The sequence below is a fragment of the Stegodyphus dumicola genome, chromosome 10, assembly GCF_044657685.1.
Source record: "Stegodyphus dumicola isolate Sdum_Otavi_A_Nest chromosome 10, ASM4465768v1".
In the NCBI taxonomy this organism is placed as follows: Eukaryota; Metazoa; Arthropoda; class Arachnida; order Araneae; family Eresidae; genus Stegodyphus; species Stegodyphus dumicola.
In genome coordinates, this window is record NC_140777.1 from 100,912,909 (window position 1) to 100,939,060 (window position 26,152).

Genomic DNA, 26,152 nt, shown 5'->3' on the forward strand with positions numbered 1-26,152 from the left:
TCATTATATCTTATCTCGTTCATTTGCGCTTTTGCAGCTGTGGGTGATGGTTTGGTAAAACCATCGAAACTAGTCCTGTGAAAATTTGAAAATATAACCCTGATTTTTGTGGTTTGACTTCTAAATTAATATTTGTTTGGCATGTTATTGTATCTTAACTGGAATAAGTCTTTATTTTGTTTATCTAATATAACTATGTTATCATTTAATATAGCTTAAAAACCAAAATTTACTGTAATGTTGCTTAAACATTTTAGAACTTAGAAAGTGTTCTGCGATCAGAAACATTTGGGAAACACAGCTCTAAATGTTTCCTGTTTTTAATTGGACAGAAATACTCATTGAAGTGAATCTTTGTCAACCTCCAGCTAAGACATTTTGCTGAATTAAAGACTTTGAAATAGCTTGAAGACTAGGTTTTTTTTATTTTTTTTATTTAAAGAAAAAGAAATCCTCGTGCACCACAAAGTATCGCACGAGACTTACAAATCGTAAGTGAAAAAGGCAGAATAGTAAGTAATATCATCAGTTTTCAACAATACAATGAAATCATAACAAGGAAAAAAAACACAAGTAAATACAAAAGTATAAAAATGTATAAAGAAATCATTAACAGTGTTTAAAATAAAAGTCAACAAAATCATTGAAAGCTCGGTAGGCCGAAATCGAGGATACAAAATCATAACATTTCGGCGGCCAATGAATTCCAATGAATTTCAATCTACATTTCAAAAGATTTCTTGCTTTATCAAGCAGTGGGCAATCAAAAAGCAGGTGGAAAACACTTTGCTCAACGCTAAGATTGCAATTACACAAATTGGAAGATATCAGCTTAAATCGTTTAAGATAAACATTAAACTTACCATGTCCAGACAAAAATTGCGTAATTTTAAAATTGAGCAACAAGTCCTTACTTTTCAGTCTTTCAAAAATAGTTGGGAAGAATGCTTTTGTAACAGATCCCTTATCAGAAGAGATATAATCACAGTTCCACCGCTCAATCATTTTAGCTTTGAATGTTTTTTTTAAATAAGATTTTGGAATATTTACATCAACGTTAATATCATTTTTAGTTGCATTCTTAGCAAGCCAATCAGCTCTCTCGTTTCCATAATTACCCGAATGACCACGGACAAATGTAAAAAACACTGAAATACCCCTCTTCTCCAGATCTCCGAGAGACTGCTGTATATTGACAATAATATCATTACATAAAGAGGTATTTTTAAGAGATTCCAGGGAAGAGAGTGAATCCGTACAGATTAAGTAGCTGGAACCACTTCCATTCTGGCTAATTATCCACTTGATTGCAAAATTAATACACAGAAGTTCAGAAATATATACAGTACATTCATTTCTAATGCGAAATTGGTGACACTCAATTTCAATATCATCTTCAAAAATAACATAAGCAAGACCAACTTTATCATCAATCCTACTACCATCCATATACAGCACAAATGAGAATGAATTAACATCAGTGTCCGTACTATCCAGAATCTGTACTGGTTGTCCAGAAGGATGTGGTAGAACAGACAAGGGCAATAAACGACCAAAGTGAGAATTGGAGTAATTTGCAAGACTATTCTTATAATCTATAAAAGTCAGAATAAACAAATCATTGAAGACTAGGTTGAACTTAATTAAAGCTAGACTGAATTTAAATCTTTTTTTAAAGAAATTAAACCTAGATTGAATTTAAACTTTTGTTTAAATTTAATTTTAACTAAACAACTGTACGTCTTGCTAATATCCCATCTAGGTATTGTTTACTTTTTAAGAAAGAAATATCCTGTCTTGAAATGTACTTGACAGCCTATGACACTCAAAAATCAGGAGATTTTTCACGATGTTAAAAAGACTTTTTAAATGATAAAAATATAGTTTTTAATAATGAATTAAATTTAAATAGTTACTAATTCTTAAATGCAAGCAACATAAAAATACCTTACACATAAAAAACATTTTTATTACTTGCATCATTTAAGAAAACAAAACAACAACAAAAAAAAAAAAAACTTTAATCAGTTTATGTACAAATGTTATAAACAGTGGCAGATTTTGCTTTCGTTAAGAAAGAAACTTCATAATTTTGTTCATAGCAATTGCTACATAGGCCTGCTTTCGCTAATAAAAGCTTTTCTAATGTGTCATCACTAATATTAGATCTAAATTTAATCTTTGTTTTCGCAACAACACTGAAAATCCTTTCACACTCTGGCATTATTATGGGGAACTGTCAAGATGGCCAACATAATTCTAGACAGTTCACTATATTTTAAAATTGCATCAGCACCTTTCAGTTTTCCAATTAAACTCCATTGGGTGTCAATCCTAGCTTATTTTATAAATTCTTTTAGGTTTTCTAATTGTAAACTGCAAAATTGCGACTGCAATATATTAGTGGCAACATCAACATCAACATCACCATCTTTCGTGACTAAATGAAGTAACACAGAAAATTTGTTAAAAAAGTACCTTATATCAGAAAAATATGCATTTACTAGAGCAGAAACATCAGCAACTTTAGCATGCAAATCACTTCATCATTGACTGCAAATTTATGTAGTATGTAATCACATACTCGACAGAAGTAACTTCTAACATGAAGATAAAACTTTTTTTTTTTTTTTTTTTTGTCTTCTTCTGAAAGTTCTTCCACTACTTTTGTAGTTGCAGCTCCTATTACCAAATCTTCATCTTTCTTCTGATTTTTTATTTTACCATAAATCACATCATACATAGAATTACAAGAAAAAGGCTCCAGTAAAAAGGCAGAGAACAGACATTTTGCATTAATAACTTTTTGGTCCTTTGTTTGCGAAGAAAAATTTAATTTTTCTTTTTTTTCTTTTTCTTTTTCTTTTTTCTTTTTTTTCTTTTTTTTTTTTCAAAATAACTCATGTTGTCCTTGTGTTTTTGTGTGCGCATATGTTTGAGAACATCTGACCTTCCACCATGCGAAATCGAAAAATCACGATGGCAGACGGTACACATTGCAAATTTATTACATTTCCTTGAGGAAATAATGGAAGGAAAGTCAACTGTGTAAGATTTTTGAAACGTACATGAGTATTTCACCTTTCTGGCAGACATAACAAAAGATAATTTTTAAAACTATTTCCCAAAGGCATGTGTACTCGCACAACTCAGAACAAGATGAATGAAATAACTAAAGAGCATCCAAATAACAGCCTTGAGCTTCTTTGCTTTGTGCTCATTGGTTAATATATGCCAGATGACATGCAGTGAAGCTCGATGCCCATTGGAGAACTGGAGAATGATGTTTCTGTATATGTATGCTCTCACTCACAAAGCAGAAATTCTCATCTGATTCACAAAGTTTTGTTTTAGATATAATCTAGAGAAAATTCAGTTGCTTTCAGATATCCAAAATCACTTTTTTTTTTTTTTTTTTTTTTTGTTTTGTTTGTTTGTTTGTGTGTGTGTGTTTATATAAAGCCAGTTTGTATTAAGCCAAGTTCCATAAAAATCGTGAGAAATTTTAAGAATAAGAAAGTCTGGAGAAATATATTGTAAATTGGGTTGGCAGGAGAGCAATCGAAAATTGGGGGAGTTGTCAACTGTGCAGAAACTTTAACTTTCAGGTAATTTTTTTTGGCCTATCAATAAAATTCTCAGTTCCATACTTAAGGACCCCATTCCGGATATGAATTCCTGGAGTATTTATTAGGATTCCTTTCCACTGTGATTTAATTTACATTGGTCAGACTAACAGACCCTTAAATTTTTGCATTAAAGAACATGAGGCATATGTTAGGAAAAAGGAAACACAGCCTGTGTTGGTCCAAAAATCTTATTTTCCATTTTTCTCCAGCCAAAATTATTCAACATCTTCTATTGGTGAATTAGATTCTCTAGAGCCATTTTATATTCAAAAAAATCTTTCTCTTCTAGTTAATGACCCTAATTCCAATCCATTTTTACCTTCAGCCTTTAAGAAAATTATTTTAGTTTTCTTGTTTCATCACTAGATGGTGACTGTAGTTTAACTTCTGTCCAGCCATTCTTATCTCATTCATTTGCAATTAGGCAGCTGAGAAAGGTGGTTCTGTAGCTAATCCATCTAAACTAGTCCTGCAAAATTTGCAAATATTGCTGATTCTTGTTGTTTGATTTCTCTAATAATCGCTGTGTGGTACCTAGGGATTGCAATACCGGTATACTGAATACTGTTTTCTCGGTATTTACTAGAAATTTTTTAAATTGTTTCCACTATATGTTCAGGGATCGCCAACATAGCAAAATAGTATACATTTTTGTTTTTATGTCTCCCTAATGGGCAAAATTAATTAGACTGTGAATACAAAGTTGCATTGTACTGTCTAGAGAAGTTATACAATATGTGAATCATCCAAGGAGGTGGGCTAAAACTGTCCGGTCCTATTACAGCTCGGAGCAATACTGCACACGCATAGGATTCATAGTCCGATATTCATATCTGTAAAAAAAGGCTGTAGTTGTGAAGAAAGTGCGTAATATTTCGAAAAATTTCGATATTCTTTAAATTGTTGAGTTTATTTACATTGTATTTGCATATCGTACTTTAGGGTTCAAAATATTCTTCAGATTTATTATGTACCTATAATTAATAAACCCGTATATTATTTTGTATTTGTACTTATAATTAATAAACCCATAATAATGAATAACTTTAAAGAACATAAAAAATCTATTGATAATACTTTCCTTTGGTTTCATTATTTGTATGATAAAAAGAGTATGGTGGCACAATATAAAAACTTACAATGTTACTGAAGTGAATGAAGTACAAGTGGACTCCTTACACATTTAAAAAGAAACATGATACAAATTTGTTAAAGAGGAAAGAATCTAATTGCAATGAAGATACAAATTTAAGCACAGTTTCTAAGCCCAGACCATCAGAGATTTTAGATTATTTTGAACAAAAAGATTATTTGGATGAAATTATAAGTAAAATGAAAGCATTAGATGGTTTGCCATTTTGAGTGTTTTGCACTTCTACTGAATTAAGAAAGTCACTATCAACATCGATTAACACTATAAGGAATTTTTATAAACTACAGTGTTCACAATTCTTTGAAACACGAGTTAATACCATTAAAAGTTAATGGTGAAATATTTAGTCTTGCATTTGATGAATGGGCAAGGTGTAAGAAATAGATGTTATTTGAATATAAATATTCATTCAGAAAAATTTTTTTGAAATATAGGACTTGCACATGTCTCGGGAAGTATTCCAACTGAAAAATGTGTGGAAGTGCTTAAATCTAAATTAGGAAAACATGGATTATCCCTGAAAGAAGATATTGTATCCATAACAACTGTTGAAGCTACGGTTATGAAAAAAAGTTGGAAAGTTGATTGGTGCAAATCAGCAATTGTGCTATGCTCATGGAATTAATTCAGTTAGGAATAATAGATGTATTATACCAAAAAAAATAAAGAACAGAAGAACCGAAATACAATGCATATAGAAACTTCTGATTCCGACTTTGGAAAGAGTGATACTGACAATGTAATTGTTGAAGATACTGCTAAGGAGGATGAAATATTAATTCATCAAGAATTGCTCCCTATAATTAATAAAGTTCAAAAAATCGTTAATATATTTAAATGTTCCCCTGTAAAAAATTCCTTATTACAAATATATATACTAACTGAAAATAAAACAGAACATATGTTAATATTAGATTCTAAAACACATTGGAACAGTTTACTCCTAATGATGGAATAATTTTTGAAACTGAAAAATCTAATCCAAAAAGCAACAGTCGACTTAAACCTGCAAATTAATTTTTCTGATAGTGAATTCGACTTAATATCCAGAACTGTACCAGCTCTACTTCCAATAAAACTGGCTGTGGAGGCATTATATTGGAGAGATTTTAATTTATTAACAGCTAATGCAACAATAAATTTCATGTTGCAGTCACTAAAAAAACAGCACACGATCTGAAGAAAGAAAGGCATACTGAAATAGAAAATGTCTTGTGGTATTTACATAATTATAATGATTTTAAACATGAAAATGAAAAAGAAGAAAAGAGACTAAACAAAATTTGATCAAGTTTATGGTAAATTTTCTTTAAAATTTTTATTGACAAACCTATCTACTTCGGAAGAATTTAATACAGTTATCGAAGATGATGATGACACTAATGTGGATATCGACAGTGAAAACGAATTGTCTATTGAACAAAAATTAGAATTAGCAATAACTAAAAGAATTTCAACAAATCAAAATACAATACAGAAATCAGTTATATCCAAAAACCATCCAATAAAAAATCTATTTATTTGAACTTGAGGAATATGGAGATAAATACTGCATAGATATCGCATTGCTAACAGTACCACCAACTAGCAAAGGCGTTGAAAGAGCGTTTTCGACAGCTGGTAATATTTGACGAGAAATTATGTTCCAGGCTTAATGATGGTACAATTGATGAATTATGTTTTTTAAGATCACATTTCAAATATTTGTAATAGTACCACAAATTGAATAATAATATTTACACTTTTTTATGATTTAAATACATAAGATGTTCCTCGCTTCTCCACTTTTTTGTGATTCTTTTCCGGTATTAAGGTCTAAAAAGTATCGAATACCGGTATTGAACTTTTGGTCAGAAATTGCAATTGCTAGTGGTGCTCGAGCGCATTTTGCAATTAACCCTAACATGCAAAAATTCGTATAAAACTTTCTTTTTATCTGAGTATATATATATTCTCATATATGTTATTTAAATGGTATTTTTTAGAACATGAACAGAAAACCCTAATACTTAAAATAAAAATTCAGAATGAGTGAAATATTATTAATAATGATTATATTCCCGTATTTAAATATCAGTGTTTATTATATCATATGATAAATTTTTATATGGTATTTATATTTAGCTATAAAACATTTAAGCTACATGCACTGCATGAAATTATGAACATGCATTATGCACTTTACTTTCGTAGAATAAAAGGATAAATAATATTCATCACAACAATGCTAACAATCTAGAGGCTCTATTCAGTACATTTTCAATGCATTCTGACCTAATTTTTGCGCATTTAAAATCTGAAATAAAATGTTCCATATTAAATATAATACAGTCGGCTTATGGAGGGAAACTGAATTGTATCATATATGATAAGCTGGGAGCAGAAAAGTTAAAGCATTAATTAGACGGGCATGTATATATTCAACCATAGCACTTTCTTGTTCCAAACAAAAAGAAAAGCTCATAAATTAGATAAATTTAACAAAGGACTCATGCATACACCCCTAAAGCTTACTACTGATATATGCATCAAAGATAGAATTTTCTTCAATACATTCAAGTTTGAATTTTTTCATTAAAAAAATACACAACAAATAGCTACAGTGTGTATCAGAAATGATTTTTATAGTATGCAGCATAACATCATAGGCTTCATTTCTATGCTATGTAGATTTCCCCTTTCCAGGTATTAATTTCCCTCCCCCTTTGTATATTTGTGAACTCTTCTAATATAGAAATTGTCCTTCCCGTGTAAAGACTAAACATATTGCAAATAACAGTGCAAAACATAATACAGTCAAAAGTCGTTAATTCGGACACCCATAATCCGGACCTCAAAACTACAAACTTTCTGCGCATGCGTCATGAATATGCGTGTGCGCATGCGCAAAATACGTTTACGGATGCTCGTTTAATGTATAACGGACATTGTAAGCTAAGCTAAAATTACCTAATTCAGTTAATGTTGCAGATTGTGTTGTTCCTTAATCTTCGAATTGCATTCGGCTTATTATTTTTTGCAGAGTGTTAGAGCAATTTTATAAAAGTAAGCTTGAACTTTCGATTACGTCAAATAGAATTTCTGGTATATATTTACTAATATGTAAAGGATCTACAAAGCGAAAGTATGTTTCAAAGTCCATTAAACGAAAAGTGGAATTGCTGCAAAAAATGGATAAAGGCATATCCTTTGTTTATCTAAACTTTAACGTTTATTTATCTAAACTTTGTTTATCTGTAACGCCGCGGTGCGCAATGAATTGGAAGTTGATTTGTCAGCACTATCCTTATCTTCAGGGCAGATGTTTTTACTTTATTTGGCTTATAATTCCTTACTAAATGTAGTATTTCATCTCGATGTACTCCGTCTTTGATATGATTTAAATCAAATTCCTCATCATTAGAATTTGCTTCCGATAGCGAAGAAAGTGACAGAGGTTATTGAAAACGACAAATTAGTCTGTATTCTCGACACAGCAATTATAGGACTTGAACAGCGGAACTTTGTAACTGAACAAGAAATTATGTCTGTTTATAGAATTAAAGAGAATGTATTATCGCATAAAATATGAAGCAACTTAAACAACTTACACTGAAAGAAATGTTTAATAAACAAATAAATATTAAGCTTTTTATTTTTTGTAAATTTTGATACCCTTTAAACAACTTACACTGAAAGAAATGTTTAATAAACAAATAAATATTAAGCTTTTTATTTTTTGTAAATTTTGATACCCTTTAGATCATAATTGTTCTTTATTTCATAAATTACGGTTTCATATTTTTAATTTTATAATTTCTGCATGCCATCTTACCAGATTTAAACTGATGATCTATAATCCGGAAAAATCGATAATCCGGAATCGCCGAAGTCCCGACGAGTCCGGATTAACGACTTTTGACTGTATCAGGTCCTTGTATAGCATATTGTCCCAAGTAAAGGAACTATATGAAATTTTACATTTATTGTTTATTATTTACTTATTGTAAGTATTAGCATTTACTAACTTGCCAGAGATTTTCATTGCAGATAAATTTTATAAATGCATTTTGTTCATTCTGGGCATTATATAATTTAACTCTTTGCATATGTTATATACCACAGAAAGAAAAATTCCACAGTAACTAACATCTTCCATAAATTTAGCATTTTGTGTCACTGCTATGATAGATTTGCTTAATTTGCTGTACCTTTATTGCTCTATTTTTTATTGTGTAAATTACACGATGCAAATTTATCAACAACAGAAAGGGAGGTTATAATAGTGACGTAAACTTAGTTAAGGAGATATATAAGAACTGAATGATCTTAAGCTTGTCATTTCGATAAAGGTCTTTGTGCATTATAATACAGTTGCAATTTTTTTAACATAGCATTCATATTACAGGTAGTGCAGTGACTGATATTGGAGCTAAAGAACAATCCTCTGTAGTTGATATAAGAATGATATAAGGGTATTATAATACAGTTGCAATTTTTTTAACATAGCATTCATATTACAGGTAGTGCAGTGACTGATATTGGAGCTAAAGAACAATCCTCTGTAGTTGTTGAAACAGTTGCAAAACAAGCCAAGCAAAAAGCTGAGAGCTTACCTAGGTTTAAATCTGATGCTAATAAAGCAACATGCAAAGGTATTGGACTAAAGCGAGGTCATGCAAACAAACCTAGCCAATTTACTGTTAATTGTGCAGATGCAGGTATGTATATTTTGAGACTTTTTATTTCAGTATCTATGCAGTGTTTGTTAATTCCTTAGCCTTAATAGCAAAGTTAAAGAAAAACTGGTTCATTACTAAAAGATTCAGATTTTTAGTACTGAAGTGAACACATTTTTTCAGATATTACTTTTTTATTATTTTCGTTTTTATCACCGAGTTATGATTTGACATACACACCCAATATTTAAAATGCAACCCAAAAAGAAGGGGCCCAAAAATTATGAAAATTTCAGGGTAGATGGACGTCACCGAGTTATGTGAATGATGTAAAATGTGCAACTTTTCAGCCCATATAAGGGAAAGAATGATATAAGGGAAGGAACCTGCAGAACATTTAATTTCCGTGCCATTTATTCTGCTAGGGAAAGCATTATAGAAAATTTGTTCTTGTCTCAAAGGACGCATGTAATAGCAGAGAATGCCATGCCGTTGTCAATGGAGGCAGTTCCAGCAGACAGATAATTTTATAATGGGCATGGTCATCGGACTGAAAAGGGCAGGTTGGTCCATATGGCAAATCTCAGCTGATACACACCTGGACATGTCCGCAGTGCTCCAGCTGTGGCAACAATGGTTGGAACAAGGAAATGTGACAAGTTCGAGGGATGCGACTCCGGCAAGAATGATGTCAGCACGCATGGATGGATGCATCCACTGACAAGTGGTGGTGCACCAGCAAGCCACTTTTACCTCCAGTCTGCAGCATGTTCAAGACACCCTGGATATTCTCATATCGACCAGAATCATTTGCTGTCGATTGGTGGCTAGTGGCCTGCACTTATAGCATCCGTAAAGAAGACTACCATTGATCCTCCATCATGGATGCCAATGTCTTCAATGGTGCCGAGCGTGAGCGATGTGGATAACGAAATGGCACAGGGTCGTATTCTCAGGTGAGTCCCGCTTCTGTTTCTCCAATGATAATCGCTGTGTACATGTGTGGTATCAATGTGGAGACAAGTCCAATCCAGCAGCAATTGTGGAACATCCCACCATGCGAAAACATGGCATCATGATTTGGCGTGCAATTGCGTACGATTCCAGGTTACCTGTAGTTTGTATTCAAGGCACTGTGATGCCCCAACGATACGTGGATGATGTGCTGTGGCCGATGCGACTTCCCTATCTTCAGGGCATGCTCAGTATCCTTTATCAGCAGGTTAATGCGTGACCACATACTGCTCGCATTAGCAAACGTACTCTGCAAGATGTGCAGATGCTACCCTGTCCACCATTCTCTCATGATCTTCCGCAAATGGAATATATGTGGGATGTGATTGGATGCCATTTGCAGACCTAGCCATTGTCGCATTCAGAAGATGAACTGTGGCAAATGGGTTAACAAGGAATGGAGAGCCACTTCTTAGGACACCATCCGTAGTCTCATTGACTCTGTACCTAGATGTGTTGCTTCATGTATCACCATCCAAGGTGGTTCTACAATCTACTGAGCCAACGCTGTTCTGTATTGTGCATATCATTTTGAAATATCACTTATTATTTGTTGTTGTCTCTCTCTGTTTGCTGAGTTTCATCATTTTCTGGCCATTCCTTCTTGGTGTTGCATCTTCAATGTTGGATAGTGAATACCTGTGAATGAGAAAAAATTATTGATGTTGTAATCTATAAGAAAAGAAAATTAAGAATGGAAAAAGGAATAATTAAATAGTATTCTCATTTTTTTGTTGGAGAATGAAAAATGCATATTTTGTATATGCTATAAAATGAAAAAAGTGTGATTTCTTGCTCAAAAATGAGGTTTAATAAGGTTTATTATTCCCATAATTGAAAGCAGTATTGCATACTTCTGAGGTTATAGTGTGAATGAGTTTATTATTGAGGGATTGGAAAATTTTCTCCTACTCTTTTAGATCCCACTCTTACATACTCCTTAACAACTGTTGAAAATGTATGTGGGAGTGATAAGTGACAAGCAGCCCTTCTTCCTGGTATGTCCCAAACATGTTTAATTCGATTCATGTTTGGGAAACATGCTACCCAATCCATTTGAAAGATTTCTTCATTGAAAAGGAAGTTGTTCAGTAGCCAAGCATAATGTTTTCCAGGTGTTATCATTCATGAGAATGAATTCATATTTGATTGCTGCAGCATAAGAAACAACAAAATGTCTAAGGATCTTATTCCTATATCACTGAGCCATCAGTGATCCATCTTCTGTTGATGTTTGTTACAGTACAGCCATCAATAGAGGCATCAGCCCAGACTTTAACTCTTGACTGCTCTAAAAATATGACAAATGCAAGTTTATTAAGATAAACTACCCATTATCAGATTGTAAATTAAAGCAGGACTCATATGAGAAGAGAATATTGCTTCATTCAGTTCATCTCCATCTGAGGTGCAGTAGAGCCCACTTTCTTTGTGCAGCACAAAAGCCCACTATTAAAGAAATACAAAGCGTAAGTTTGTAAGCATATAAATCGACACTTTTGGAGTTTCAAATAATTTGAATTAAAACACTGATGACGGTAATTCTGAGCAGATGCTATTGCCACAAAAGTGTTTATACTGCAGTTTCTTCTGGCTTTTGATGCTAAATCCCGGTTCTGTTTTGTGTTGTTGCATGCTGTTCATGCAACATTTATAAAAAGCAATTTCATAGTCTGGAATTGGCACTTTAGGACTGGCTTCCATTGCAATGGGTTATTTTTGCTAGCTTCTAAATGACCAGTGGCCCTCTAGTCTACTGTTACAACTCGGGCATGTTGTTGAGACATTGTCTTCACTGATATGAAACATTCAATTCATGTTAGTACTTTACAATTTTCTGCTACATAAAAAATATTGTAGGTCACTTTTTATAAATATCTTATACTAATAAGTATTAAAAACATATATTTTTCAGCATCATGGATAAAATCTGCATATTCTGAAATTTTTTAATCTGATAACTTTCAGTTTTAATTTTTGTTAAAAATAGTCAATTGTATGGCTATAAATGTCATACCAAGTTATAAATTTTCGTATTATTTTGAGCAGTGTGAAATTTTTGGAATAATCATAATTTGAACTCCAAATAAAAATGCTTATTGAATCTATCGTTTTCATTGATTTTATTTTATCATGCTTATGTGTTTTTTCTTTGTAACACTTTTTAAGAGAAAAAAAGTCGAAGTTTTGTAAAAAATCCATTTACTCCCATACAGCTTAATTAATGGAATTTGAAACACACTGAATTCCTTAAATCAGAATTCCTAGATAACTTTAATGATAATTTTAAGTTTCTTCTCTTAAGGCAATGGTATATACGTAACGTATTCAGAAACTAAGTACCGTTTCATTCTAGCGTCATCGCAGCGCTGTGGTAGGCGTCCCACGCATGGTCACTAGTCTTTCTTGTTTACTGACTTTCAATTGTCGCCATTTTGGTTGCTCTATGTTGTGTTTTCAGTTTGCTGTGCACATTCAAAATGTTTAAGACAATTAGTTCTCTCTCTGACTGTGAGATTCGTGTCATGATTAAATTTTTGAACGCGAGGAATGTTAAACCGGCCGAAATTTATCGTCAAGTGACAGAAGTTTACGGTGAATACACGATAAGTGATGGAATGGTGAGAAAGTGGGTAGAATGTTTAATGCAGGTCGAACAAATGTCCATGCCGAGGCTCGGAGTGGTCGGCCTTCTGTTGTCACCGATGATTTGGTAAGGAAAGTTGATGAAGCAATTCATGAGAACAGACGCTTCACAATGAAAACTCTTTCAGAGGCACTTCCACAAATTTCACGTACTGTTTTGTTCGAAATTGTGTCTGACCGCTTGAATTATCGCAAACTGTGTTCCCGATGGGTTCCCAAAATGCTCACTGATGTTCACAAAACAAAGCGATCTGGTAGTGCCCTGACATTTCTCACGTGGTACAGTGATGAGGGAGAAAACTTTTTAAACCAAATTGTGACAGGTGATGAAACTTGGGTGTGTCATTTCACATCAGAATCGAAACAACAATCGATGGAGTGGAGACACACTCATTCTCTGTAAAAACAAAAGTTCAAAGTGACAATGATGAAAATGTCATCACAAAAAATTCATGTGCACTGTCTTCTGGGATAGGAAAGGCGTTTTGCTTACTGAATTTCTTCCCAGAGATGAAACCATTAATGCAGCACGATATTGTGAGACTTTAACAAAACTCAGGCGTGCCATTCAAAACAAATGAAGAGGAAGGCTCAGTAAAGGAATTATGTTGCTCCATGACAATGCTCGGCCCCATACTGCTGGTGTCACTCAATCGTTAATTCAACAGTTTCATTGGGAGCAGTTCGATCACCCGCCTTACAGCCCGGACTTGCCTGCACAGCTTGCACGTGAAGCGCGAGCTTGGTGGCAAGCGCTTTGGATCTGATGATGACACGAAAAATGCTGTGGAGTCGTGGTTATCGAAACTGGTGGGAAGTTTCTTTGACAATGGTATACAAAAACTGGTCACCCACTATGACAGGTGTTTGATCATTGGCGGAAACTATGTTGAAAAATAGTTTAAGACATGTATTTTCATGTAAAAATAAAATTGGATTCGAAAAAATTGTTTTACTATTTTTTTTTTCAAAACGGTACTTAGTTTCCGAATACGCCTCGTATATATATATATATATTTTCCCTCAGCACAGAAATAATGACAGATTAAGAGTTTTCACATATACACTGTGGTTGGAGGAGGAATATCTACTAAACAATCATACATTGGTTTTATTAAACCATTTTCCATAATCCATTTTTTAATTTAATTTTTGCTGCATAATAAATTTGTAAAACTAAATAAAAATTGAACTCCTGTGTAATAATCACTGCTGGGAAAGTACCGTAATTTCCCAGAAGAAAGACCGCATCAGCATAAATGCCAGAAATGAGAAAATGGCAAAAAAAATTTTTAATTATGCAGAAACACTGAATCAGCGTAAATGCCGCAATAGATTAAATAACGCGTGACATTGTCGGGGACCGTATAGATGCAAAATCTTGACCTATGTCCTGCTATATGACATATCAGTTAAGAAAAATGCATGATATGAAACTATAACTCAAAAATAAATAAAAGGTAAGAATTGTTGAAAATATATTTATGTTCACAAATATACTTATATTTACCCACTAAAGAAGTCCATATTTGTCATATTCGTACTATATTATAAAAAATGTTGCAATAATGAGATATTAAATTTGAATGAAAAAAGAAAATTTTAAATTTTACTTACAAAGGAATTACAGCAAACTGTACATCAAATGAAGCCATCAAAATCTGATTCTTCACTATCTGAATTAAAAAGATTTAGTAAATCTTGATCTAAGTCTTTCAGATCATCACATTCATCCTCTTGGTTTACAGTCTCTTTAGCTGAGGATATAATTCAGCTTCTTTGAATGCTGCTATTATTGACGATGTTTCACTGATTTCTATGCACTTCCTACCCACTTTGCAACTTCTTCATAAGATGCTCTATGCATTTTGCCGCTTTTGGTGTACGTATGCAAATCTTCACTTATCCAACACTCCCACTGCTTTCGGACTTCAGCTTTGAAGGATTTATTACCTGACAAATCTAATGGTTGTAAGATTTTTGTCAAACCACCAGGAATTATTGCTATGGTCATAGACAGTTTTTGATATTTTGGTTTTCACTGACTGAGTGAGCATGCATGGAATCCATTATTAGCTTGTCACCATTTGCGGCACAAGCTAACACACATGTAAATGATGTTCTTTCATGCCGCATCATAAGCACAGATACAGTTTTTGCACCAGTTTCATCAATAGTTCTGTTTGCAGGAGAGTTTAAAGCTAAGGGCGTTTCATCTATATTTATTATCTGCGATGGAAAAAGTTTTTTTTTTTTTTTGTCAATATCTGTCGCATATTTTAGAAAAGATGCTTTATTATCCTGCCAGTCCATTGGTAATTGATGTTGGACTATTGTTCTAGTACCCGCAGAAATATTTTTTCTTTTCATAACTCTGCTACACCAGCAAAGCCCTGCTTTGAAATCATTTATGTTCATTTGTTTTGCCATAAATAAGCAAATTTTTACAGTCAAAATTGCCATTCCCTTTCCTTGTTGCTCCTTTATCCAGTTTGCAAGGTCGTCCTCTAGATTCGGCCACCTTGCAATACCACTTCTTTGGGCTCTTTTCTGTTGTGGCATACTTTTAAGTTTTTTTTTCAGTTCTCCAACATCGAATGCATCTCTTGTCGACTTAAACTTTTGAGCTGCTGCTCTATTTCCAATTTGTTCAGCACGTGAAATTACATTTAGCTTAAAAACAGCAGTATAGCTTCTGGGCTGTTTAGGTGCCCATTTTCAAAAAATTTCCGCTCCTTTCTTACTTAAAAGCTATCCAACAAGTACTTTACCCAAACTGATGGGATCTGTATTTGGCAGAATGCGAAGAAAAATCAATTCGTGCTGAAGGGGAAATATGTCAGAATTCGTTATTGCAACGCAGGTGATGTCCGCCTTTGAAAAAAATTGCAGTAGATTTACAGTGGAAAAGGCAGGGGTGGGGAGAGGATAGGTCCTGGAAGATTCATTGAATAGCAGAGAAAAGAGACAATTCAAACTAATGAGAATGCTAATTTGAAAGAGGGAAGAACGTCTGAGATCCCATTTAAGGTGAATAAGGCATGTAGGTCCATTCAAAGGAAAGAATGTAAACAAAATAAAGTTAGGCAGAAAGCAAGTGAGTGGTCTTTTGTGTGGGAACAGCACCAATCTATATATAGTAACAAGGTCATTCAAACTAAGCACAATGACATCATAGGAAATATTCTGTTTTAGTGCACCTAAGCACCGCATGGGTAGAAACGCCGCACCCGCTGAAAATTTTAAGTTTTAAACACATAAACGCTGGGTTGTTTCTTCTGGAAATTATGGTAATTTCATTACATGTTTAGAAATAATAGAAAATGGGAATTGTGTTAAAGATAAAAGTTTTTAAAAACTGCACACAAATCAATCTAATAGTTTTATGACATTTGTGTGGTGTTTCATATTACTGTATAAATGAATCATATCCAACAAAGTGTAACTTTCAATTGAATAGATTAATGCTATCAGAAATTTTTTAATATTTATGCCTTTAATATTAAAATTTATTCATTATGTGTATTAATTTCAATAAGTATATTTTAATTAAATTGTATATTTTAATTTTGTAATATATTAATTTCAATAAGTATATTTGAAACTAAATATATAAAAATTTTGGGCCTATTCTAAAAGTAATCAATGAAATAGTAACTTGTTACTTCTAGTGTTAGTTATTTCATGAACTGTATATTATTTTAAATAGCATCTTCTTTGTATTATATTCCAAACCTTTAATTTCTAGGAAAAAATATTTTGTACTGTGCTGTATATGGGCCTAAAGGTCCATGTGATGAAGTACATGTTAAGCACATAGGACGAGATATGTACCAAGTGAGTTACACAGCAAAAGAAAGAGGTGATCATATTATCATTGTGAAGTATGGTGATGATCACATCCCTGGAAGTCCATTTAAAGTAGAAGTAGTATAGTTTTATAAAAATAAAGAGAGGACTGAAACTTTTTTTTTTTTTTTTTCAAACTTCGGTATTGTTTTTTCTTCAGGCTCGAAGTTTGAATAGATCTGTTCTTTTTTTTTTTTTTTTGTTTTTAATTAATGTTGCCAAATGATTCATTGTTAGGGGGGATTTGCTCATTGAGTAGGTGTACTGTTGTCTTCCATACTTTTCCTTCAAGTGGAGACTGACCATGTATGTCATGTTTAGAATATTGATATTTTTTTCCTGTAATTCAGAAAGATAATCTTTCAATTTCCATGGCTGCTGCATTATGCATTGGAATATTATATTACTTGAATCTTTTAGCATTGAAAGCTTTTTTATTGTCTTTTATGAAATATGGGAAACAAATATTCTAAAGTCTTAATTGATGCATCGATAATTATGTTTTGTGTAAAAACATGTCTGAATGATTATGCATCTCAAATCATATTGAAATTACATATTCATATTTGAATTCTTTAGTCATATCTAAAAGAAAAAAAAATCGCATTTTAAAAATTTATCTATTAAAATATTAACCCTACCTTGTACTTAAAATTATTATTTGTGATGTTCAAATAATGGGAAAATATTTATATTTAATTGTTCTAAAAGTCTCATATTTCTGTGTATTCTTGTCATTTGTTATGTTCCTAATGAAGTAAAAACTTGTATTCTAAAATTTATTTTTGAATACGCATGATTAGGAATTGTCAATTTTGCTTATGCTTTTTTGCTAATGAAAATTTTTGTGCTTTATTTATTTTAAATGATATTCTTATATATAATTATAGGATGTATTTAAAAGCAATTTTCTCCAAATGTCTGAGCTTTCAGAACCTGTGTCAAATGTTTGTCCCAAATTGTATAATTAAAGGATCAAATAAAATTCTTGCAATTTACATTCAGAAAATTCTGTTTTGAATTTTGATATGCAGATCTACTATGGAATACACTTACATTTTATAATATAGCATATAGCACATATTACTACTTCAGTGGTTGCCATATTAAAAAAAAAAAAATCCGAAAGGTTTCAGATTTTAATCTACATTCAAAGGGGTGATTTTTTAATGTTTTGTGTTTTACCTTTATTTATTAAATATCATGTTCTGTGTACTAGATGTTATAGCAGTCCCATATGCAAAGTTTTAATGTTATATGGCTAATCATTTTTCAGTTGTGTGTGATACATACATTCGTACGTACAGATGTAACAAAATAATCACTTTTGAATACATTTTGCAAAAAAGCCGTCCTTTAATTAAGACACAATAACAAGCTGAAAAAATACTTATTCAGAAGTCAAACAACAAAAATCAGCGTTATATTTTCAAAAAAAAATTTTCAAAATTTTTGCAGGACTAGTTTCGATGGTTTTTACCAATCCACCATCCTCAGGTGCAAAACCGTAAATGAACAAGATAGGAAATAATGACTAGATAAGATAAGAAAGGCTGGACAGAAATAAGCAAGTGGCGCCATCTGTTGATGAAACTAGAACTAAAACATAATTTCTTTAAAGGCCGAAGGCAAAGATGGATTGGAATTAAGATCGTTAACTAGAATAGAAAGATTTTTTTTTAATATAAAATGCCTCTAGAAAATCCAATTCTCCAATGGAAGATGTTTTTTGAATAATTGATTTATAGCTAATTAAGCTATAAATTAATTAGCTATAAATCAATTATTCAAAATTAATTAGCTATAAAGTTGCACATATTTTGCAGAAATTTAACTTTCGGGTTGTGTATTCTCCCATCAATAAAATTCAGAGTTCCATACTCAAGGACCCCATTCCGGATATGAATTCCTGGGGTATTTATAGGATTCCTTGCCAGTGGGGTTTAACTTACATTGGCCAAACTAAGAGAGCCTTAAAATTTCGTGTCAAGGAACATGAGGCATATCTTAGAAAAAAGGAAACACAGAAGTCTTCTGTTGCGCAACATTGTTGGTTCGAAAATCACACTTTCAATTTTTCTGCTGCCAAAATTTTTCATAAAACATCTTCCATTGGGGAACTGGATTTTCTAGAGGCATTTCACATTCAAAAAAATCTTTCTGTTCTAGTTAAGGATCCTAATTCCAATTCGTCTTTACCTTCGGCGTTTAAAGAAATTATGTTTTAGTTCTGGTTTCATCAACAGATGGCGCCACTTGCTTATTCCTGTCCAGGCTTTCTTATCTTATGTAGTCATTATTTCCTATCTTGTTCTTGCAGCTGTGGATGGTGGTTCGGTAAAAACCATCGAAACTAATCCTGCAAAAATTTTGAAAATAAAACGCTGATTTTTGTTGTTTGACTTCTGAATCAGTAAGCCGTCCTTTATTTTGTCCGTACAGACATTGCACAAAAAAAAAAAAAAAAAAAAAAAAAAAAAAAATCATTCAAATGGATTCATGAACAGTCAGAATGGATCTATGAAACCGTAATCTATGAAATCTATGATCGTAATCTATTAAATAAAGAGCATTTGTGATCTAAAGGGTATCAAAATTTACCAAAAAAAAGCTTACTATTTGTTTACTTTATTAAACATTTTTTTCAATGTAAGTTGTTTAAGTTGCTTCGTTTTATGTGCTAATACTTTCTCTTTAATTCTATAAACAGACATAATTTCTTGTTCAGTTACAAAGTTCCGCTGTTCCAAGTCCTATAATTGCTGTGTCGAGAATACCGACTAATTTGTCAATCGAAGTTTTTTCGTTTTCAATGACCTCTCTGTCATTTTCTTCACTATCGGAAGCGGTACATCAAAACATGCTTTTGCTTTGTAGGTGCTTTGCCAGCTCCATAATCGGAAACTCATTTTGACATAATCGAAAGTTCAAGCTTACTTTTTATAAAATTGCTTGAACAGTCTGCAAAAAATAATAAGCCTGATCCAATTAGAAGATTAAGGAACAATGCAAACTGCAACATTAACTGAAATAGATAATTTTAGCCTAGCTTATACCGTCCGTTATACATTAAACGCGTATGCGTAAACGTATTATGCGCATGCATAAATGCGTTATGCGTTTACACATGCACAGAAGGTTTGTAGCTCTGAGGTCCTGGTTATAGATCATTCCGGATTATGGACGTCCGGATTAAAGACTTTTGACTGTACTATGAATGTTGTCACTAAATTCAGGTATTAAATTCAGAGAAGTACTTTTCTAGATAGCAGTTATAAGAGAAGAAATTGAAGCAGAATCCTCATAACTCATCTTCGAGGTGTTGTTTACCCTCATGACAATGCTCGGCCCCACATTTCAACAAATGTTGAACAAAGACTTACTGAGTATAGCTTAGAGGTTTTCTGTAACCCTTGACCCCCAATATTCACCAGACCATATATCTCTTTGGGTACTTCAAAATTCTGAATGATCTGTAATTCACTTTTTTTGGGGAGGGGAGATTGTCAAACAGTATGCCAATAATGTCCTTACGAATAAAGCTAATGATGTTTTTTGAAAAGGAATCTTCTATCTACAGGAGAAGTGGCAAAATGCCATAAAGTAAAATTGTGCTTATATAATCTAGCGACAGTTTGTTTTTGTACTGCTTTATTTTTATTTGTTGTCGAAAACTGGACGACCCAGTACTTCCAAAGGGTACTTTTTAAATATTTACCATTATGAAAATTCTGCTTCTTCAGTGGCTTGACAGCCCTGCCCTGGGCTTCTACGGAAGTCTTCTCCAGGCATCTTTATTCTTGGCTACTGTTTTCCAGTTTTTAACCTTTAAAATATTAAGACCTTTTTTGACACAATGAATTCATCTTAACGGGTGTGTGCCCGAGGTCTATTTCCCCATGGGCTTTATCAGAAAGATTTGCTTTCGGCAAGGATTTTCATTCATTCTAGCCAGATGGCTAGCTCATTTAAGTCTCTGTAATTTGACCAGGTTGTTTGTAAATTTTTAGAGTTCTAAATTAGATCTTCTCTATGATCCATTCACTTGGACACACACCACAAAGAATGCAATGCAAGATCTTTCGCTCAAAAATTCCCAGAGCTTCCTCATCACATAAAGTCAAAGCCCAAGTCTCTGATGCATAAGTCAAGACACATCTTGTAAGACTTTTGTAAAGAAGCAGTTTAGTCCTTAATTTAAGAAAGCTGGATTTTGAATAACTTCTTTTCATATTGTTCATTACGAAATGAATGCACAAGTCCGATGAAAAATGAACAAAAATTTATTATTATAACAACAAATATGATTAAATCTCCTCAAATAATTGTGCAGTGTCACAATATATCACAGTAGTTATCTTTTAACTACTCAAACGTTCAAAAGAACTTAATTCAAAACAGCTAAAGAAAGCTAACCCGCGAATTCGCTACAATCAACAAGAGCAGTTTTCTAAACAACAACAAACTAAGTAATTACCACGAACTGAGAGGTTTTTCATCCTTTTATAAGATTTTTAAATCGCGTGCGAGAATTTTCTGGTACTTTCTCGAAATCAAAAAGACATATTTATTTATTTAATGTTAAATGCACGTGCTCTTGTATTTTTAATTTTCCGGCTTTGTTTTCTTCTTTTAATATTCGTCACGCGCTGCACTGCGCGGGAAATAAAACCATTTAATTTATAATTGAACTAACATTAGCTTTTTAAATACCAAATTCGTAACACTGCCCCCTTCCCAAGGACTGCACGTTCCGGGCAGTACAATCCCTGGACAGGAAGCTAAACTTACAACTGTGGCATAAATGCATTAATAAGCATTACATTACAATAATAAACAACATGAACAATTAATGCAATAAATAAAATAAATCAAATTCTATCAAATACAAATCAAATTCAAATCAAATACTAAATGCAAATCAAATACTAAATACAAATCAAATACACATTTAAAAACAAAAGGTCCATGGTCTTATACTATTTACAATTATTTACATTACGTACTATGGCCATAGTGATGAGCTAACCTGTCGTAATGAACGACTTTAGGTTTAGAGTTCGAAGACTTACGAATCCGAACCACGACGTCATACAGCCTTTTTAGGACTGTGTACGGGCCATCCCAAGGTGACTGTAATTTCGGACAAAGTCCTTTCCGTCGAGTCTGATTCCACAACCACACCTTGTCTCCTTCGTGGACTGGATGTTCAGTAGCTCTTGTGCCGTACCGGGTCTTCATCTTCTCTGTCGCCAAGTTGACTCTCTCTTTTGCAAAGTTGTGCATCACTTCAAACCGGGCCTGGAGATCTTGAATATATTCCTCAGACGATGAAGAAGCATCTGGAGGGCGACCAAACAATAGATCACAAGGCAGACGAAAGTCACGACCGAAGAGCATCTGTGATGGGGAATAGCCGGTAGTCTCGTGGACAGCACTGCAGTAAGCCAGTAAAAACAGTGGTAATTTCTCATCCCAATCCTGTTGGTTTCTGGAAACCACTAATGAGAGGTTATTAAGGATGGTTCGATTGAACCTCTCTACCATGCCGTCCGACTGGGGATGTAATGGCATCGTTTGTGTTTTGTCAATGCCGAGTAGTTTGCAGAGTTCTTTGATTACTGAAGACGTAAAATTCCTTCCCTGATCGGAATGTAACTGAAGAGGCACTCCGAACCTGGAAATCCAGTGCTGTACCATCACCTCAGCTATTGTAACAGCCTCTTGATCAGGAACAGGATATGCTTCAGGCCACTTGGTGAAGTAATCAATGACAACGAGTATGTATTTGTTGCCATCTGCAGTTCGTGGCAGAGGTCCCAAGATGTCAAAGGCTATACATTCAAAAGGCGCCCCTACGTTGTAACGTTGCAGCTTGCTTCGGCTGCGTCTCTTCGGTCCTTTCCGACCTGCACAGGCATCGCAGGATCGGCACCGCTTTTGCACGTCATGCTTTGCATTATTCCAGTAAAAGCGCTCACGAACTCTCTGTAAGGTCTTCATTATTCCAAAGTGACATCCCGTAGGGCTGTTATGTAGTTCTTTAAGGACATCAGGAATGCGGGATCTTGGAAGCATCCGCTGCCATCGGAACGTCTTCCCATCCTCCGATTCGAATTTCTGGTATAAGACGCCGTTTCGAATGTGAAGTAAATCCCAGAGTGCCCAGTATTGTTTTGTTGTAGGACTACAGATAGAAATGTCCTCCAGGTAGGTTTTCTGTTTGATGACTCCATTAAATCAATTATGGGTTTAATGTCGCGGTCTTCCAACTGGTCTTTCCTGACTTCATCATCACTCCACGGATCTCGAACAGCCGATGTTGATGTTATAATTTGTCTTGCAACTGGAGTCAGCACCTCGTATTTCGCTTCCACCCTGGAACAATATCGGCAGCATTCTGGGCAAGGTCGTCTAGACAGGGCGTCGGCGTTCCCGTGTGTTGATCCCTTACGATGACGGATAGTGATGTCATATTCTTGGAGTCTCTGTATCCACCTAGCTATTTGACCCTCAGGATTCTTGAAATTTAAAAGCCAGGTCAATGATGCATGATCGGTGCGGAGCAGGAATTTTCTGCCGTATAGATAGTGATGGAACTATTCTACAGCTTTGACTATGGCGAGCAACTCTTTCCTGGTGACACAATAATTCCTCTCCGGTTTAGACAGGCACTTGCTCCAGTACGTCACTACATGCTCTTGGCCGTCTATTTATGACGTTCAGTTGTCTATTTCTTGGGACAAAACAGTACCGACACTTTCATTGCTCGCGTCGGTGTCGAGAATAAATGGTCGGTCGAGCTGAGGATACGTCAGGATTGGAGCAGATGTTAAAGCCTCCTTTAAGTTGTTAAATGCATCCTCGCATTCTTTTGTCCACAAGAACTTTTGGTTGCTCTCTGTCAGCTTGTGAAGGTGTCTTGCGATGGAAGAAAAGTCCTTTACGAATCTTCTATAGTAGGTGCAAAGCCCTAGGAAGCTTCTCAGCTGATGGACATTTTCGGGACGTTTCCAGGATTTAACCGCTGATACCTTTTCAGGATCCGTGCGCACACCTTCTGCAGAGATGACATGTCCCAGGTAAGTCACTTCTTTTCGGAACAATTTGCATTTAGCGGGACTCAGCTTCAGATTGGCTTCTTTCAGTTTCTGAAGCACCTTCCTAAGATTTTCTAAATGTTCTTCAAAACTCTTTCCGACGATGATGATGTCGTCCAGGTATATCAGACAGGCTTCGTAGGAAAGGCCTTTGAAAACAGTCTCCATAAGACGTTCGAATGTTGCCGGCGCATTACACAGTCCAAACGACATCACGTTGAATTGCCAAAGCCCTTGTCCCGTAGTAAATGCCGTCTTTTCTCGGTCTTCAGGATGGATTTCTACCTGCCAATACCCACTCTTTAAATCAAGTGTTGAGAACCACTTGCTTCCAGAAAGAGTGTCTAGAATGTCGTCAATTCTAGGAAGAGGGTAACTGTCTTTCTTCGTAACCTCATTCAACCGGCGATAGTCAACGCAAAATCTTGTTGAGCCGTCTTTCTTTCGGACTAGGACGATGGGAGATGCCCATGGACTTACTTAATGCTCGATGACATCGCCTTCTTCCATATCTTTTAACAGTGTTCACACCTCTTCCCTGTTTAGCAAACGGTAGACGTCTTGGATGTTGCTTGATAAGGGGATGATCGCCGGTATCTATTCTATGTTGTGTCAAACTAGTTCGAACCACGTCAGAAGACGAGCGGGGAAAAAACAACTTGAAGACCTTTAATGACGCGATCGGCAGCATTCCTCTCTTTATCGTTTTATTGCGCATTCTGCAATAACTCCGATGTAATGCTCTCTGAGGACACGGATTCTTGGATGTTACTCTTTCTTTCAACGGTGGTTACTGGAGTACATACTGCAACCACTTCACCTTTCTTAATAATTCTCCCCTTCTCAGTTACATTGGCGACTCTCACCGGGAGAACCGTTCTGGATAGGTCGACGAGTGTTGAGTCTACTAGTACTCCTTTTGGGCTATTACAGTTATTGGGATATTCTATGATGCCGTAGCGGAAATTTCTGTTTTCGGCTATGGATCCAGGAAGTAAAATTTCTGTTCTTGCCGGTATTGTGATATTGTCTTGTGCTATAATTTTGTGAATAGATTTCACTCCATCATTAATTCCGAATAGGGCTATGTCCTCAGATGTAGAATGCAATTCGTTATTTTTAAAGTCCAAGGAAAAATTGTATTTTCTTAGAAAGTCCAATCCGAGTATGCAAGAATCAGTGATCTCTGCTACATATGCCGTGTGATGGTAAGCGGCATTTCCAAACGTGATGTTTAACGTTTACTTTTCCATCGATGTCGATCTTCTCACCAGACACAGTCTGTAGGGTAACGCAGGGCGGCGTCCAGATAAGTTTGCTTTCCAGTTGCTGAGCCAAATCTTTTCGAATGATGGTAACGTTGGCTGCTGTATCTATCGTCATATTTCAGGGAACTCCATTAATATGTCCATGTTATGGAAAGTCCATTACTGCCGCCTCTCACTGCATAAATCTGAAGCGCTTTAAACTCAGGCTTTTCATTATCTGGCAACCTCCGCCCTGCGAGATGGCCACTAATTAGTTCCCTGCTGTTTGTTAGGAGCGGTCTTAACATCCGTACCCTGGGGTATTCTGTAGTTTCGTCGTATGTGTCCTTCAGCACCGCAGTTCCAGCACTTAACGGTCGGTTTCTTCTCACCAATATTCCGTCTCAAGGCGTTCAGTTGTCTAGTTAAATCGTCTAGACGAGCGGTGACTTGATCCCCTGGCTCCTGGACTTGAGCAGCTCTGACTGGGTGGCGGTCTCGACGAGTGGCTTGCTGGGCTGCCTCGAATTTCATGGCATACACTAAAGCGCTTTTCAAATCTTTAACATCCGCCATTCGCAGTGCTTTCTGTATTTCAGGGTCCCGGATGCCATCGATGAAATATTGCAGCGACAGGATTTCCCTCGTTTCTCTCGGGCACTCCGCAAAGGCGAGGTGGGAGAGCCTTTCAACATCCGTGGCGAGTTCCTGGAGTGATTCGGTGGGCTTCTGTTGACGAGATTTTAATTGAAGCCTGCTGTAGTCTTTTAAACATTTCTCGCCAAAGAGCGCAGCTCCAGTCCGCCGGATAGAGCTTCGAAGTCAAGTCTTTGGTTTTCGGGAAGCGTCTGCAGGA

The 26,152-nt window shown here is 34.7% G+C and overlaps 1 protein-coding gene across 2 annotated transcripts in view; it reads left to right on the top strand.

The window, feature by feature from the left end:
- The window catches only part of LOC118189897 (filamin-A-like), a 341,851-nt gene extending 323,893 nt beyond the window's left edge, over window positions 1-17,958 (top strand). For both annotated transcript variants that reach the window (XM_035360600.2, XM_035360601.2), the window contains 2 exons: window positions 9,285-9,482; window positions 16,849-17,958. In XM_035360600.2, the coding sequence (XP_035216491.1) occupies window positions 9,285-9,482; window positions 16,849-17,036 (386 nt within the window). In that variant the 3' untranslated portion in view covers window positions 17,037-17,958. The remainder of the gene's footprint in view (window positions 1-9,284; window positions 9,483-16,848) is intronic.
- Window positions 17,959-26,152: the final 8,194 nt, after the last annotated feature.